This window comes from Leucopleurus acutus (assembly GCF_964270905.1).
Source record: "Leucopleurus acutus genome assembly, chromosome: 12".
NCBI lineage: Eukaryota > Metazoa > Chordata > Mammalia > Artiodactyla > Delphinidae > Leucopleurus > Leucopleurus acutus.
The window spans coordinates 33,864,083-33,881,032 of NC_139154.1; the positions used below are offsets into that span (position 1 = coordinate 33,864,083).

The window sequence follows — 16,950 nt, forward strand, 5'->3', positions numbered from 1 at the left end:
TGTAATGCATTTAGAACTGTCTTGTCGAATCCTTCCTGTCCTTCCAAGGAGTTCGTTTACGGTCTTGAGAGACAAAGCTGGGAGAAACTGGAGTGGATTCTGGTAGCCCAGTTTTAGTAGCATCACTGATTACTTCAGGTTTACAGCTAAGCTAGCCTTGGAGGGACCCAAGCAGTGTATTCTTGGTTACACACTACAGTTATTTTTAATGTCATAACGCATACAGCCTCCATCATAGAGCTGTGTGTGTGCAGGCGGTATCCTGGGTAATTGGCGATGGCATAGATTTGAAATTCTCACGGTATATTTTCAGAGACACATAAATTACTTCTCAGTGAGCCCTGGTAAACTACTGCCTGCAGTGGCTGTACTGCCCTGGTGGGTTTTTTTTAAAAACATTGGAAGTGTTAAGTGGTTTATGCTGAAGTAATAATTGTTGATTCTGTACGAGGCGCTTCTCAGGCACTTTGCGCAGCGCTTTGTCCTAGGTCATTTTGCTCTTCACTCCAGCCCTGTGGCCCTGGTGTATTATCCCCATTTTACAAAAGAGGAACTGAGGCTTAGAATGTTTTAACAAGCCCAAGGTTATGTAGTTATCAAAGCACCAGATCTGGGGTGGAGGCCTCTTTAATCTGATTCCAGAGCTCACACTCTCAACCCTTGAGGACTCTCCCTGTGGAGAGCATTTAAACATCACTACCATCCCTCCTCATTCCCCATCCTCATGCCTGACAAATGTCTAACCGCCAGCCCTCTGGGAGGGAAAAAAGCCCGGCTTTGTAGTCCCAGTCACATGATGTCAATGCTCCCACCGTGGCCATTTGCAGGCCGCAGTGTGGATAACTGAATGTGCGGTGGGAAAGACCGCACACATTATGTAGTAAGTTTGCCGCACAAATACAACTTCACAAACAGCATAGTAAAATAGTTAGGAAGGGATGAGTTTTGAGTATTACTTTGTTTTTAGTATAGTCTTTCTGTTTGTTTTTTCTGAGGATGCACCACGCAGCTTATGGGATCTCAGTTCCCCGATCAGGGATTGACCCCTGGGCCCCAGCAGTGGCAGCGGGGAGTCCTAACCGCTGGACCGCCAGGGACTTCCCTAGTATAGTTTCTTTGATCACGAGTTTATATCATGTAATTTTTAATAACGGCTGTCTAACAGCTGGCTTGTGCAAGCTGGTAGGAGCCTGATCCTGACACATCTGTTATACCTGCTTACACGTGTCTCAGAAACTTAACTGACGATCTGCCTGAGACTACTGCCTACTGCAGAGAGGAACACCAGAGACGGTTGGAAGGAGAATGTCTCCATTTCGATGAAAAGATGAGCTGGCTTCTGATCCCAGGCTCAGAGCTTTGTGTCTTCTCCTGGAGCCTCCGTCTGTATCTGTCTGTATACTCTCCTAGGCGTTCAAAGTTTGACCAACTGTCAGCCATTATGGAGAAATCAGGAAGAGGCTGCTTAACTAAGATCTGCAGATGTTTCTGATGTCTAATCTCTGCCATAGCTTTAAATGCTCCCTTATCTAAGCCTCTTTTCCTGAGTGGTTATCAGAAAAACAAAGGGCAGAGGCCTGAATCACGTGGGATTTATTCCCACCCTCTCTTTGCTCCTGAACTCGCCTGTCTGGCCACTCACAGGAGGCAGACGTCTCCCCCTCTCACCCCAACCCTGGTACTGCGGGCATGACACCACCTCCAGACCCTTATTCCTCAGCCGTTTGTTAAGCAATAGGTGGAGGGTGTGTGTCAGGTGTCGTTAGTACCATTTGTAAAGCATGAGAATGTCGAGCCTTTTTAGAGCGCCTGGTTCTTTTATTTTGCTTAGTCAGATGCCTGAACAAAAGATCTCCTGCAGACTTGACACACACACTGTGTGTGTGTGTGTGTGTGTGTGTGTGTGTGTGTTCAGAATTACATCCAGCACATAGTGAGAACTATGAAGTATTAGCTATTATTATTATCGTTGTTACCTTCTCCTCCAAGATGATTTGAACAAAATCCTTCCAGAAAAATCATCTGCGTGTCCTAATGTGTGAATCCGCAGGGAGACCCCACCCGGGTTGACTGCTCTGTTTGTGAACCTTTGAGGTTCACAGAGCAGTGGTGTCAGGGTCTTGGGCTGGTGTGTTCATCAGAATACGTTTTCTTGGGCAGCACACGTTAATTAGACCCCTTGTACCCTATTAAAGAGATAAGAGGGTGAACTGGAAGATAACTTGCTGTTGTGTCCGAGGCTGCAGCCCGGATAGGGCTGCTTTCCAGAGCAGAGTCACAGAACCACACACATGGATGTGCTGTGACAGGAGAGGGGTTTTTGCACGGCCTGATGGAGACAGCAGATACACGAGCAGGGATTTTCATTTCCTGGCTGGCACTGTGTTCTAAACAGACAGATGCTCACCCGCCCTGTAAAGTGCAGCTCCGGTCCCCCCATACGGTCTCAACGTGGTCCTCATGACAGAAGTCTTTCGCTTAATTCCATAAAGTATTTTCTGGCCTGGGGTTTGTAAACAGTTTCCCCTGATGGTATGTTGTGGCGGTTTCACCATTTCCTTCTTAATTTGTTTTTGTTTCAAAGCATGCTTGATTCCCATGTCAACCAAGTGGGTTTCAGCAGCATCCGTGAAGGTGACTGGTCAGCAGTCATCTTTCCTTCCCTTTGCCTCCTGCTTTTAGAATCACTTCTTACTCGGTGGAAAGAAACTGGGGTAACTGCAGTATTAATTTGATTAGAGCTCAGGGAAGCTGTACTGTTTTAACTACTCTAGCACCAGCCTAAGATCCTTAGATTCTAAAGCCAATTTGCTTTCAGAAAACCTCCTGATAAGCATAAATTTTAAAAAGATAAAGTTCCTCCTTAACATAGAAGATTACGATTTCAGTTCTGATTTTCAGGTGCTACATAAAACAGTATTGTCGGTACGAGGGTCCTGGTATCATATGATCAGTCCCACATCGTAAGTGAAATTAGTAAAGGAAATTTCAGTATTATGGAATGGAATTTGAGTCAGTAATTTAAAAACCTCCTTCCATCAAAGAATAGGGTCAGAAACCCCCAGGAGCCCGTATTACTGACTCGGGCCTATTTTATGACTTTCTCCTGCCTCCTCATGAAGTTGTTAACCAGCTGTTAAATATAAAGCAGACCAGCCGACAGCTGGATCCGAGAGAGGGGGTGGGGAGGAGAGCCCTCAGAAACCAAGAGCTTCCTCACAGATCGTACTGCGGTTTCACCAGGGTCCGAGATGAAGCCACTCGGGCTGCAGAGGGCAGCAAGCAGTGTAGAACCAGGTACCGTTTATTGAGTGACTGTTATGCTTCAGGCATTGTCCCAGGTCCTTTGTCTTATCTAACCTAAACAAGAACCCCATTTTAAAAGGGAGGCCGGAGCCTGTGTTCTAGTCTTTGTTCTTAAATCACAACTCTGAACTTTTATTAACCACAAACCCTACCAGAAAAAATTGAGCACCCAAACATATACATGTATGTGATGTATAGTTAGACTTGTACCACTTACTAAGGAGCATATTATATACTTTGTCAAATAGACCAAAAGCAGAATTTCTAGAGGCGCAGGTGAAGCACGACACACAGCTCTCTTTGCGCACCACAGGGTATTTTTTCGTGCTCCGGTCTTTGGAGGCAGCAGTCCAGGGCTCACTGCTGTCTCTTAGCTCGCCTGCCGGGGTCAGGTTCCTTCACTGCCCCGGGCGTTTTTACCCACCTGTATATTAAAGATGTGCCGCGTGCTCCAAGCCTTCCAGCCTCCTGGGGCCTGAGGGGTCCAGTAGCTAACACCCCATTTCCCTACATGCGTTTCGAACCGCTTGAGAGAGCAAAGGTCTGATTTATGGTTGAAAACAGCGGAATCGGCGATCTGGTTCACACGTGTGGTGGCAGCCGAGCCCCAGGCACGGGCAGAGCGGCACACCCACCACATGCTGCCTCCTGTGGGGGCCCGTTCTTCTGAGCCCCTCGGGCAGGGATGTCGTCTCTCTCACTGTCCGCTTCTTTCCTCCGGGTGCGTAAAAACAGAGGAAGACAGAATGTCACAGGAACTGGTGACCCTCCACCTGGAAACATGAAAACAGGGTGCAGGAGGTTCCCCATCCTCACCCCAAACTCTGGAAACAGTTTCTAGAGAAAACCTATGGCCTTTTTCTGGCTCAGCGGGCCCCTCAAGGGTTGGTGCTGCGGGTCTCCAGGCATGTGTGACTCCAGGTCCCCGTGCACAGGGCGCCTTGTGCAGTGAGGGAGACGCACACAGGCTTTCGTGCAAATTCGGGCTGTGGGAGAGCGGGTGTCTAGACCAGGTCCCTGCTCTGCTGCCGGCCCCTGGCCGTCTCCGTAGCACTCAGTCCAGCCCGTATCACGGTGCCCTTCTTTTTCGTTTTCGTTCACCTCTGTCCCGTTAGACCGAGCCCCTTGGAGCAGGCCTGTGTGCCAGGCCCGGAGCCCAGCCTGCCCGAGGGCTCCGCGTGTGTCCTGGGGCTCGCTTCCCTGAGGACGCGGCACCTGAACACCCCAGGGCCCCCGTCAGCCTCAGTGCGGCCCCACGTGCCGGGGATGGGGCTCTGGGAGTGGAGGGCGTGTGTGTCCGGGCTGTTTAACCAGCCCTCCTGCTGCCTAGGCTCCTGCCCGCGTGGCCTGCTGGACCACACATTTTCTTGACCTGACCCTGCAGCCTCCATCTGCAAGTGCTTTGCTTTTGTTGATGGTTCCAGAGGGTTCTCTGCAGGCTGAACTATTCGCTGGAGGCCGGTGAAGCTGTGAGGCGGCATATTTCTCCGCGTTCGACGAGTGTGACGCACGGCCGTGGTGGCTCCCTGCACCAGCTGTCCCCTAGTAAGCCAGCCAAGCCCAAGCAGAAGGGGAGCAGCTTTCGGATTCCGGGGGATCTCCTCCTTGCAGACCGGGAGGCTCCCAGGGGCAGGTGCTGTGACTTGTCCTGTCACTGCCCTGCAGATAACTAGGTTTGGGTGCGGGATGGCGTCCACGTTGCACTGAACGGTGGGGCCTTAAGCGTGGGCCTGGCTCTAAACCGGGGCCCCGACGCCGAGGTTCAGCCTGGATCTGGCTCCAGGCGCCCCCGAAATCGTCGGGGCGTCGGCTCCATGGTACGCCGGGCCCCCTGCTCTGCACCACCCTGACGGGCAGCCCCGTCTCCAGGAAGGTGCAGTGAGGCAGCCTGGGGCTTTGCCACCTGACATCGCCTTGAGGCCCCGGGGCCAGGGCTGAGGACCGAGGACCCAAGGCAGGGCTGCTGAGAGCTTGGGGCTCGGGGCACCCGGAAGCTCTGTTCACTTGTCAAGGACAGGGAAGAGTTAGGAAGCTCCCCACCCGATTATCCGGCTGACTGCGTGTTGCCCTTGTCCTTCGGCCTCCCTCGAGATCCCCTCTTACCTGCCACCAGGAAGTTTGGCCCTGTCTGACCCACATCCCTTTGGCTGTTGCTCCAGCCAGTCCCCCTGGAGCGAGAAGAGGCCACTGGGGCTCAGCCTTTCCTCGCAGAGAGTCCCACTCAGCCTGTGTCCACATGACTCACCGAGGGCAGAAGCACCAGAAGTGTTGCTGCTCCCACGGCATCGTTTTCAACGTGGAAGTGAAAATGTCTGTTCTCTCCAAAGCACTGGGCCCGGTGCTTCCATTCGGTTTCTTTGTTTCGTTAGATATTGAAGGGTCCGATCTCGGTCAGGTGCTGAGCTGAGTGCTGGGGGTGGGATGAAATCCGCGCTCTTAAGGATCCTGGTCACTCCAGATCCGCACATCCCTTCAGGAGCGTGCCAGGGCGGCCTGGCGTTTATCTCGTACCTGCCGCGTCCAGCACAGTGCCTGTTATCAGTGAGCACTGGTGAAAACCTGCTCATTTCTGACGAGTCAGAAGGTTGATCGGCAAGTGAGGACCTTACATTGGAACAGATACACTTTTAGTGCTCTAGTTTATTGAATGCTTTTACAGAAATTATCCCATTTTATCATTATTACAACCTGGCAAGGTAGGTAGGTATCTGCATTTTATTATTAAAAAATTGAAGCTTGGGGTTTCCCTGGTGGCGCAGTGGTTGAGAGTCCGCCTGCTAATGCGGGGAACACGGGTTCGAGCCCTGGTCTGGGAGGATCCCACATGCCGCGGAGCAGCTGGTCCCGTGAGCCACAACTACTGAGCCTGCGCGTCTGGAGCCTGTGCTCCGCAACGAGAGGCCGCGGACAGCGAGAGGCCCGCCCACTGCGATGAAGAGTGGCCCCCAGCTCACCGCGACTGGAGAAAGCCCTCGCGCAGAAACGAAGACCCAACACAACCAAAAATAAATTAATTAAAAAAAAATTGAAGCTCGGGTAAACTGCCTTGCCTGTGGTCACAAAGCCAGGAAATAGGACCACAATTTGAACCCGAATCTTGGCTTCCTGGCCCAGCACTCTCTCTGCTGTATGAGCCACCCCCTCGCTGGTGCAAGTAAAGGCTGTTAGATCTGTTTCAGTTGGAGCACAGGTTCTTTTTGGGGGGTGGGGAGAAGGGAAAGAAACTCGAGCTGGGCCGAGTTACTGCTTCTCCCTGTCCGTGGAGGCATTCTATCTAGGGGACGTTTTATGAGAACACTCCTCTGTAAGAGGCAGGCTGTTTCTTATCTCTAGTTTTATGGGTACCTTTGGGGTTTGGGTTTTGTCCAGCTTCATTAAAGGCAAACCACTTTATTGCTCTGTTTCTTAGTGACCATTAAATAAATCAGCTGTGTGAGTCATGTGTAGCAGTGGAAGGTATTAATAATTGAGAACCCTGAAATAGACTTTTGTTTTTGCAGCTTGCCAAGAATATTGGGAATGCAGGCTTCAATGAGATTATGGAGTGTTGCCTTCCAGCTGAGGACTCGATCAAACCCAACCCAAGCAGTGACATGTAAGTATGGGGCTGGCTGTTCTCGCTTTCTGAGCAAAGGTTGGCCTTGTCCCCGGGCCCCACCCCCCACCCCCTGCCCCGAGGCAGGGGAATAAACAAGCTTGGGTGCATCGATTGTTGCTTCTTTAGGGAAGAAATCAGCCTATGTTGTTTATAAAGTCACTTGAACCTTTTTGGATGTCCAAGTAGAAACTTGGTTTGGCAACTTTTCTTAGGTGCCGGAGGAAAGCGGATTTGCCAGTGGGCGGGGGCGGAGGGAGTCCTGAATGGCGCCCCCTGCTGGTGGTGTGTGGGCACCACCTTGCTTCTGCCTCAGGGCAGGGGAGTCGCTCTCCCACCTGCCTTCTCTCACTGTGAATTCTGAGCCGCGCGGAGGGTCCGTTGTCCTAGATACATGATTATGTCGTTCTCTTTCCCAGTGCAAATGTCGAGCGTGTTGTTTCCTTCAAAAAGCTTTCCTTTGTTTTTGTTTTACTTTGGACACAAAACCTGATCAAGAAGCTTTCGTGCCTCATCAGGCGTCCAGCTGGCCCGCTGTGGGCAGGGGAGGCCAAGTGAGAAATAGGTGATGAGGGAGAGGAGGAAGTTCATTCACCGAGACAGCCTTTCCCTGGGAGCAGCCTGAGATAGAAGTGCTGGCAGGGCTCCCCCTGGGGCTCGGCAAGGACAGGGAGGACCAGTGGCTGGGAGAGCGTTGCAGAGAGGTGTGGTTCCCGGCCCTTGGCAGGAACATCTTGTGGGCGCCGGTCTTTGGAAGCTGAGCTCACGGGATCTGTGCTCTTCTGCGCTTGGGTGAGGTGACTTAATACGGTGAAGGAGCTTAGACAAACTAAAGGGAGGAGCAGGTACTGTGTGCGTTCCACACCCTCGCGGGTGTCGGCGTCTGAGGTGAGCGCGCGTGCGTTGGTGCTGGGTGACAGTCAGGTCACGTCCGGGCCCTGGAGCAAGTGTCAGTGGGGAAGCGTTTCCTCGAGGCTGGACGAGGTGCGACGTTAGATTCCAGGCACAGGGCCTATAAAGTGATGGTCCTTTCTTGATGAAGATCCGAGTTCCAAGTCTGTATCCTTACCCAGACCTGGAGAGGCAGCGCGGGACACAGAAAGCTGCATCCTTCCCGATCGTGGGACCTGGGCAGGTTCGTCAACCTCTCTGAGCCCTTTTCCTGTAAGAGAAACAGGTGCAGCCGTCGCCACCTCGCAGAGTCGCTGGGACATGTGAAGGGGTGAAGCGGTCACGCATCTTGTGCCGGGTTGGTGTCGGCAGCCCTGCTTGCTCGCCGTGGGCGTGGGCGATGGGGCAGCACACATGCGGGGAGCTGATTCCACACGCCCTGAAAAGTTAGGGGCCTCTCGGGGCAGGTGTCAGTTGGAGAGTTACCCCAAGGAGAGCTGACTCTTCCTGGGATACGAAAAGATCTGTTTAGGACAGGAAACATCGTGGCCCACTGCGGCACTTTACTTACTGTCTAACGGACACCTGCTCTCGCGGTGAAGGGACTGGTCTCCAGAAATGCTGTAATACTGATCAACTTTGAACAAAGTATATGGTAACTCATTTCTTCCAAGTACCAGGGGCACTTCATAAAAGCAGATCATTTGTTTACTGTGGGGCAAGATGATTCTAAAAAAATGGATACCGTCTGCTTGGGACTCTTGGATATAAACGTTGCGTCTGCATTGGGGCCCCTCCCCGCCCCCCAGCCTTGGCACAAATGAAAAGGACGTTTACTCCTCCCCCTCTTGTTTTTCCAAAATGAGAGCAGATGACCAATGTGATGGCAAAATGCCACCTATGTTGATACCTCCTCAGCTGAAATCAGTCACTGGGCTCCTGTGCTCCTGTAGCACTTAGTTCTGTTTTAAAGCAGCTCATCCCACTTTACATTGTACCGAGGTATTTACACATATTTTTCTAATACATTGCGTCTTACTCGTTTTTGTATCTCCCACCACAATGTGTTGCTTGTGGTGGGAAATACATATATAATGAATCAACGGGTCAGAGGTGAAGTCCTAGCTCTGTGGCTACTTAAATAAGCTAGTATTTTACTTCCAGATTAAATCTGGCTTTATCTCAGAGCAGCACACCATCTGCAGATAAATTTGTTGAAAGGGAAGCCAAAGACCATCTCGTGGCCTGTGAATCCTCAGATGGATTTGGGGGGTGTTGAGAGATACACGTAGGCGGGAAGGGGGAGCAGCCAGGTTTGCGTCTGCTCCCAGAGGCCACAGGACTGTTTCTCTCCTGTGACTTAGGGCCCTCGTGCACGCCCTGTCCTTCGGGAGTATAAGAAGCCCCTCTCTCTGAACACGAATGCCAAATGCATTCTTACATTAAGTTCATTGCCTTTTCTCCAAAAGCCTTAGCCTTTCCCAAAAAAAGAGGGGGTGGGGGAATCGCTCCGGCAGAGTGAACTCCCTCCACGAAACCATGGGGCGTGGTGTTGCCCAGAACAGACCTGTACCTGAGCTTGTGGAGGGACGACCTTCAGGGGACGAGACCCAGAGCCCTGGACAAGTGGATAATACATTTAAAAAGTAAAGGGTCCAGTTCATCTCTAGCCCCTTCCTGACTGTCCCACAGTGATTACTGGAGCCGCCTAAACCTTGACACATGTCCAGCCCCACTGCCCATCAGAAGGGACCCCATAGAGTTTCATCAGACAGGTTGTCAGTTGTCAACCCAGACGGGAACCAGGCAGCAGCCTGAGCGGCACGCTGGCTGGGAGCCCCTGGAAGGAGAGCTCAGTCCAGCAAAGCAGGGCAGCCCCCAGAGCTGTCCAGCTGCTGGAGGGGACAGGCTCACAGTCACAGCACTGTTGTGAGGGTCAGATGGACAGCACATCTCAATGTGACCTGTAAGCCCGCAGCAGCTGTCCGCGTGTGGGGTGATGTGTGAAGTCCACCAGCACGGTTCACACGAGGCTGCATTTAGAAACACCCAGGCAGTGGATTTATCGGGTGAGGCAGTCGGAGTGGTGTTTGCCACCCTGGGAGCCTGGAGTTGACCTGCCCACTCCCGAAGCCTGGTGGGTTGACGTGGGGGGCTGGGCCCCTGACGGTAGTAGAAGCAGGTGTGGTGGGTGCAGCCCTGGTGGCAGGGTGGGAGTGAGCGGTGCCCCAGCAGAGAGGAGCTGGTGGGTCCCACCCGCCTGGGCCACCACCAGCCCCTCTTCATTCTGTGCTGCCACAGTAATTACATCCGAAACCCTGGCCTAAAGACCTCAGTGTGGCATCTCATCTAATCCTGCAAGCAGCTGTGCTCACGATACAGAGGTCACCGGGGGTGGGGTGGGGGAGCCTGGGGGTGGGGGAGCCTGGAGCTGGGCTGAGATCCGGCCATGTGACCGAGAGCCAGGCCCGAGTGACTGTGCGCTCTCAGAGCTGACCACCAGCCTGCGGGGGCTGGGGGGGAAGGAACCCAGGCCCCTTCTTCTAGTTCAGCCTCCCCTGCCTGACCTTGTGAAATCTCAGTGTGCCTCGCACTTTCCAGAAAGAGGGGACAGAAGAAGCAGGGGGCTCAGTCCTCTCGTGTCATTCTTCCTGTATCCCTGGTAGCTCTATTGGCTAAAGTCAGGTTTTTGTATTTGGAATTTGGTTTTCCCTGACATTCTTTTTTTTTTAAGAGCTTTGTTGAAATGTAACTCACATACCATACAATTCACCCATTTAATGTGCAATTTGCCGGCTTTCAGTATATTCACAGCTGTGCCTCCATCACCACAAGCGATTTTCGAACATTTTCATCACCCCAGAACGAACCCCCATACCTGTTAGCCATCCCCGACTCTGTCCCCTCGCTCTCCCAGCCCTGGGCAACTGCGTACCTGTCTGCAGGTGTGCCTGTTCTGGGCATTTCAGTAAATGGGATCACACAGTGTGTGGTCTTCAGTGTTTGGCTTCTCTCATGTAACTTAACGTTTTCAGGGTTCGTCCACATCATGGGCTGTGTCAGTGCTTCCTTCCTTTTGTGGCTGAATCGTATTGCATTGTATGGACACCTGTTCCTCAGCTGATGGACACTGGGTCGTTTCTTGGCACTTCTGACTTGATTGTCACGTGAAGTAATTAGTGTTTACTGTCCCTCAAAAATCGTGTCTCCACTTCTTATTGTTGCTGCTGCTGTATGTTAGAGTCCTTGGAGCAAAATGCTGCGTCCTCTGGACCAGGAGCTGCTGTTTTTCTTGCTGTCTGTCTTTCAAGGTCATCGGTACTTTCTGAGGCCCTAAGGACCTGCCGTGAGCACAGCAAACGTGTCAGCTCATTCCCTTCTCACAGGCCGTGTGCATTTGCACAGATAAGAAGACTTGAGGCCACATACTCGCACGTCAGTCTGTGGTGGGGCGGGATTTGAGCCCGGGCTTCTTTGGCTCCCCTGGAGTTGCTGGCACTCCGAGCTCCTTTGAGAGGCGGGGTCTGCACCCACAAGGCCGCGTGAAGGCCAGGAAATAGACCGCGAAGATGGACAGTCGTTTGGTTCGTCAGGTGTGTGGTGAGCCTGTCTGCTAGGCACGGTGCCCGCAAACAGGAAGACAGGCTTCCCATGAGGGCTGCCAGCCCCGCGACCTGGCCCCTTAGCCCTTAGACCCGGGCCTTGATTCCACTTGTCTTGGCAGCTGGAGGGTTTCTGGCCTCTTGAAAGTGCCTGGAGGCTGAGCGAACGCAGGTGCCGAGGGGGAGCCACACGGCGCCCGTTTCCCGCGTCCCGTCTTTCTGCCAGTACTGCTTATTACGAGGAGGGTGGGACGGGATTTTTTTTTTAAGTAGTTATAGATGAGTGGGTGTTGGGATCTGTTTGAATAGAGGCCCTTAATCATTTACGAGGCAATTATGTTTGATTTCAGGAATGCAAGAAAGGACTACATTACTGCCAAGTACATTGAGAGGAAGTACGCAAGGAAAAGACACGCGGATAACGCGGCAAAACTTCACAGCCTTTGTGAGGCTGTCAAAGCAAGAGATATTTTTGGATTACTCCAAGCATACGCTGATGGTGTGGATCTTACAGAAAAAATCCCACTGGCCAATGGACATGTAAGAAAAGACCTGTAAAAACAGAAAAGAAAGGGTGAGAGGGCGGGGAGTGGCAAGGCAGTGTCAGCAGAAATGCTGACAAAGTCGTGTGACTCTGAAAGAAGAGGCAGTGAGTCCTGGGGGAGGAAATTAGTGGGTGATTCTTAAACCAGAACTGTCATGGCAGCTCTGGAAGGAAGGTCCATCCCCGGGGGAAGGAGCATCTTCTCAGAGGCCTAAGCGCCTCCTTCTGTCGTCCGAGAGCCGCATTAGCGCCTCAGCCAGGCCTCGGCTGCAGCTCCCGAGGCCACGCCGGGAAGGAGAGCTTGGACTGGGCCTGGTGCACCGCTGTCCAGCCTGCTCCCCTTGCCCTCCGCCCTGGGGGAACTGGGCCAAGAGGGTGGGGTCTCACCGTCGGGATCCGTCTGCAGGAAACCACCAGTGTTACGGCCGGTGTGGCCTAATTCTCTTCCGCGGGTGTGCCCTTGGACGCACACTCACAGCCCCCCGGACCCTCCTAACCCTCGTGGACGCACACTCACAGCCCCCCTGGACCCTCCTTACCCTCAGAATAAAGGCGCACGGGACTGGGTTACCCTTAGCAGCTGAGCATGTTGTATGGAACTGTAATGTCCAGTGTTTGAGAGTAAGACAGGGAACTGCAGCCAGGGTGCCCAGGGCCACGTCTGCTCAGCTCAGAGCTGTGGTGCAGCCGAGGAGGAGGAGGGGGTGGCCCGTTGTCTCCCTCTGCCCCACGTTCCCCGTTACCTGGATCTCCCCTTCGCTCCTTCCCACCCACCTACCTGAAACAGCCTTCATTCGTGATCCTTCTCTCCCACCGGCCAGAACTTCCTTCAGAAGAGGCAGGGGTGGTCATGTGCCATTTAGTAGCAACTGAAGGCGGTCCAGGTATTAGCATTGATGGCGTTATCTCTAAGTATAGAATGAAAAAATTTAACCCGGCATTTAAGACATACATTTATATTTACCCAGGGAGCAGGTTTAAGAGCCCGGGGAACCTTCCTGGAGCCTGAATGGAGACCCCTCTTACAGGCAATACCTCATGTTGAGAGGCAGGGATGCGGGCAGAAAGATCGAGAGGACTTTGCCATGAAACCCCTGAATTCCTCATTATTTCCCGTGGAGTAAGGAGGAATAGGGCCAGTCTCTAAACTGCAGGTTCCCAGGGGCAGAGTTTGCCGTGGAGATTAAAGGGGCCCTTGGTATCTTAGAGGTAACGTTTTTCAAAGGAAAGATTTAGAGGCTTTTGGAAGAGAAATACACAATTTTTCTCATGTGGGACACAGAATTGAATGCTCCCCTTGGAATTCTGGGATGTTTCTGCTTGGTCTTCAGGAGCCGGACGAAACTGCCCTCCACCTGGCTGTCAGATCCGTGGACCGGACTTCTCTTCACATTGTAGACTTTCTAGTTCAGAACAGGTAGGTGTTCTAAAATCAGGGAAGGTGTTTGATTTCGTCCCTTGGTGTTTCTGAGAATGGAGCCAGGGGTTGCCCCATTGCTTTAGTTGTGTGGCCAAGATGCTAGAATTTCCCTGGGTCTGAAGAGGAATCATGGGACAGGGACAGTGCTGCCAGGTGTGGAGTGTTCGGATGCAATCCTAATAAAGCTCCCTCCCGGGGTCTGCGAGGTCCCGCCTCTCGTGTCTGGGACTCAGGGAGACGCCCCGTCGATAGCCCTGCTGAATTCCAAGCCCCGGGAAAGCAGCCTCCGTCTGTGGCCCCCACGACCACCCCTTTGCTTGTGCCGTGAGGTGCGGGTCCCACGAGGTCCAGGTGGGGCACCCTGAGCAGAGCGAGAGGGAAGCAGGAAGCAGAGATCCTCCTCCAGCCGCTGGCCGAGCTGACGTTGTAAACCGCAGCTCGGGGTTGTGGGCTTTCTGCGTGGTTGGAAAAGCTGTTATTTTTCATTAGAAGTTGACTTTAGAGAGGACATGCGCGGACGGCGTCCCTGGCCCCAGCAGTCCCATTTGGTGCGTTCTGCCTCGCTTGGTGCGGGGCCTCCCTGGCAGCTGAAGGCCAGTGGTGAAGCCCCGGCAAGGAGCATCCTGACTGCGTGATCCTGGCGTGGGTGGGTGGGTGGGTGCTGGAGGGGGCGGTGCTGGTTAAAAGCCACAGGAATTGGCTTCAGATGGAATAGAAGATCCCAAAGTGCAGAAGCAAGGAGAGATTTTTTGCATTTTGTATCTTCTGCCGCTCCCGGCTGTCTTCAGAAGAAGAAATGGCCAGAGGTAGAGGAGCTTGGGAGGCAGCTCCTTCCCCGGGAGCCGGGAGTTCTCTGGATGCCTGGGGGAAGCTGTCCTCTGATGGAGCCCGAATGCTGTCCCAGCGCCAGCAGCGTGGCAGGGGCCAGCTCCGTGAGCAGCTGAGCGGTACCATCCCCCTCAGTGCAAATTCTCGGGGGCAGGAGAAGCGGAATCCTGGTTTCTTTTCTTCCAGAATGGGAGGAGGACAGCAGGAGTAGAGGGGAGATCAGAAGCGAGGCTCCTTTTTCACACTGAAAACGTAGCTGCTTTAAAAAAGAAAGGGAGGGCGGGAGGAAGGAGTAAGTGTGGCTGGCTTCCTGCTGATGGGAGCTGCGGACATCACCTCCTGATGGGCACGCTCCTGTTCCCACATGTCTGTCCAGCTCCGAACAGGCCCAGGGCCACCTCCACCAGTGGGGTGAGTGGCTTGTCCTGCGATCTCCTGGTTTTGTTTTGTGTTGGAAGAATCTTTGTGGTCTCCTCACGGTTCCCCCATAGCCTGTTTTCAGGGCAGCTCAGAGGAGCCTGGGGACTCCGAACTTTGGAAGAGCGGCTTTTCCCCTTCCTGGCAAGAGTGTTGTTAGTAAGATGAGAAGAGCTCACCCCGTCCTTCTGTGTGGGACAGACTGGGCAAGTCACGCAGGCTTCCTAAGGCCCAGACGGGCACTGCCAGTGAAGCGGGAGGGATGCCAGGTTCACCTGCCTGTGCCCCCGCTCAGGTGCGCACAGGCGCCTTGCTCCGTTCCTGGCGGGCTCTGCCACTGTTGTTTATTCCCCGGTGGCCTTAAGCCAAGGCCTCCTCCTGCCCACAGGCAGGGCTGGTGCTGTGGGCCCCCCACCCCGGAGGAGGATTGAGAGAAACCCTGCCCTCCGTGAACCCGAGTTCTGGCTTCCTCTCCCGGGGAAGGAAAGCAGCCATGCCCATCGTTCGCGTATTGTCTGTGGCTGCGTTCAAGCCACCCTGGCCGAGCTGAGAGTCCCTGCCCGGGCAGCCCCAGTCCTCTGGCCTGTGCCTCACTGTTCTCTTTCTCTGTTCCCGTCCTTGCCAGTGGGAACCTGGACAAACAGACGGGCAAGGGCAGCACGGCCCTGCATTACTGCTGCCTGACCGACAGCGCCGAGTGCCTGAAGCTGCTGCTGCGGGGCAAGGCCTCCATCGGCATCGGTGAGCCTCCCCGCGCCGCCCCGTGCAGTCCTGGTGCGGGGCTCTGGGCAGAGCCGGGGAGTCAGTCCCGCCCTGCAAGGCTGCTGTGGTCTCGTGCTCATCAGCAGTTTCCCTCTGCTGTCTTGTAGGCTTGCCGTCATGTGCAGGCATTTTCTGAGAGGCAGAGGACGGCCCTGCAGCTGTCGCTGGTACCCAGGTGACCTGGACCAGGTTTGGGCATCTCGCCCTCCTGTTCCTGACCCCCACCTGGGATCATGCTGAGCCCCTCACTGGCTCTGGGTGGGCATGTTTACTGGTGAGAGTCACTGTTCACTGCCCCTCCGTTCACTGGCACCAAGCCTCCTCCACGAGGGACCCACGTCTGCTTGGCCTTCATCCCTCCCTCCCCTGTGGGACCCTGACCTGTAGCCGGCCAGGCACAGCCTAGCCCGAGCGTGTCCGGCTGTGATGCTGTCCTGAGGTGGAGCTTTTGAAGAACTGTTAAACAGAGAGCAACGAGCAGAAAGAAGGCACATGCCTGCTTGCGAGCCAAGCTGGGTTTTTTTCTTTTTTAATTAATCATCAAATCTCATTGACTGAGGCTCATTTAGAAGAAAATACACAATTCCAAACCTTCAGACTGCTTAAAAGGAGGTGTAAAGTCTTCTACAGTCGGATGCCTGGAACTAGATTAGCAGTGCTTTTGCTTAGAGAATTACCGTGAACTGCTTTATTCAACAACTTGTACCTTGGATATTTATTTCCATTAGTTGCCTACTTCAGTGGTTTTATCTTCATTAGATTAGCTCAGACCTTGTCTTATAAAACCTTACCGACTGCACACTGCTGCGGTTCTGTGCGATTTCAGGACAGTTCAGCACCGACTGGGGCGAACTAGCTGGACGTCATTAGTCGCGCTCAGTTCCGTTTGGTGCTGCTTCGCCGGGTTCTTTTTAATTGCCCCTCAGTGTCAGACCTCTGCTTGCTTTTGCCGTAACACGTCTGTTCGTTCCCCCGCCTCTTAGCTAACGAGTCAGGAGAGACGCCGCTGGACATCGCCAAGCGCCTCAGGCACGAGCGCTGTGAGGAGCTGGTGAGTGTCCCACCACCCGGCACGGACAGGGGGGGGTTGGGGACGCCGCTCCCTGGGGAGGGCTCTCTCGGGGCCTGCAGGAGGATCCTGAGCAGATCCCAGTGGCCTAGAGGGGACGGCTCGGAGAAAGTGTCCTGGGGCCCCTTAGAGAGGAGGTGACCATCCCCCCCTACGGTGACACTCGGAACACAAGTCAGTATGTGCTGGTGGCGCCTGTTGACGGCGGCCCTGGCTTCGTCTGGGGTGAGTGGAGCTGAGGCCCCTCTGGGTCAGGCCGGGTTTACAGGGGGCTCCACCGCTGCAGCTTGGGAAGGTCACGCCAGCTCTCTCTCCGCCGTTGCCTTGTGTGTGAAGGGGGCTCAGGCATACCAGTTCGCAGGTTTTTGGGGGGAATCATTGTTGAACTCTGCAGAGCAGTGGGCACAGAGTAAGTGCTCAGTCCATGGCGCCATTAACAGTCGGTGCTGCAGAGCTGTAGGACTGCTAACAGGTATTCTCCTAAGCACTTCATGTCCAATAACTCATTTAATCTTG

At 53.7% G+C, this 16,950-nt stretch overlaps 1 protein-coding gene across 2 annotated transcripts in view; it reads left to right on the plus strand.

Annotated features, from left to right (window-relative positions):
- Positions 1-16,950, plus strand: part of ASAP2 (ArfGAP with SH3 domain, ankyrin repeat and PH domain 2) — a 156,796-nt gene that overhangs the window by 125,498 nt on the left and 14,348 nt on the right. For both annotated transcript variants that reach the window (XM_082851598.1, XM_082851599.1), the window contains exons 16-20: positions 6,807-6,901; positions 11,745-11,934; positions 13,270-13,355; positions 15,229-15,344; positions 16,349-16,416. In XM_082851598.1, coding sequence (XP_082707724.1) covers positions 6,807-6,901; positions 11,745-11,934; positions 13,270-13,355; positions 15,229-15,344; positions 16,349-16,416 — 555 coding nt within the window. The remainder of the gene's footprint in view (positions 1-6,806; positions 6,902-11,744; positions 11,935-13,269; positions 13,356-15,228; positions 15,345-16,348; positions 16,417-16,950) is intronic.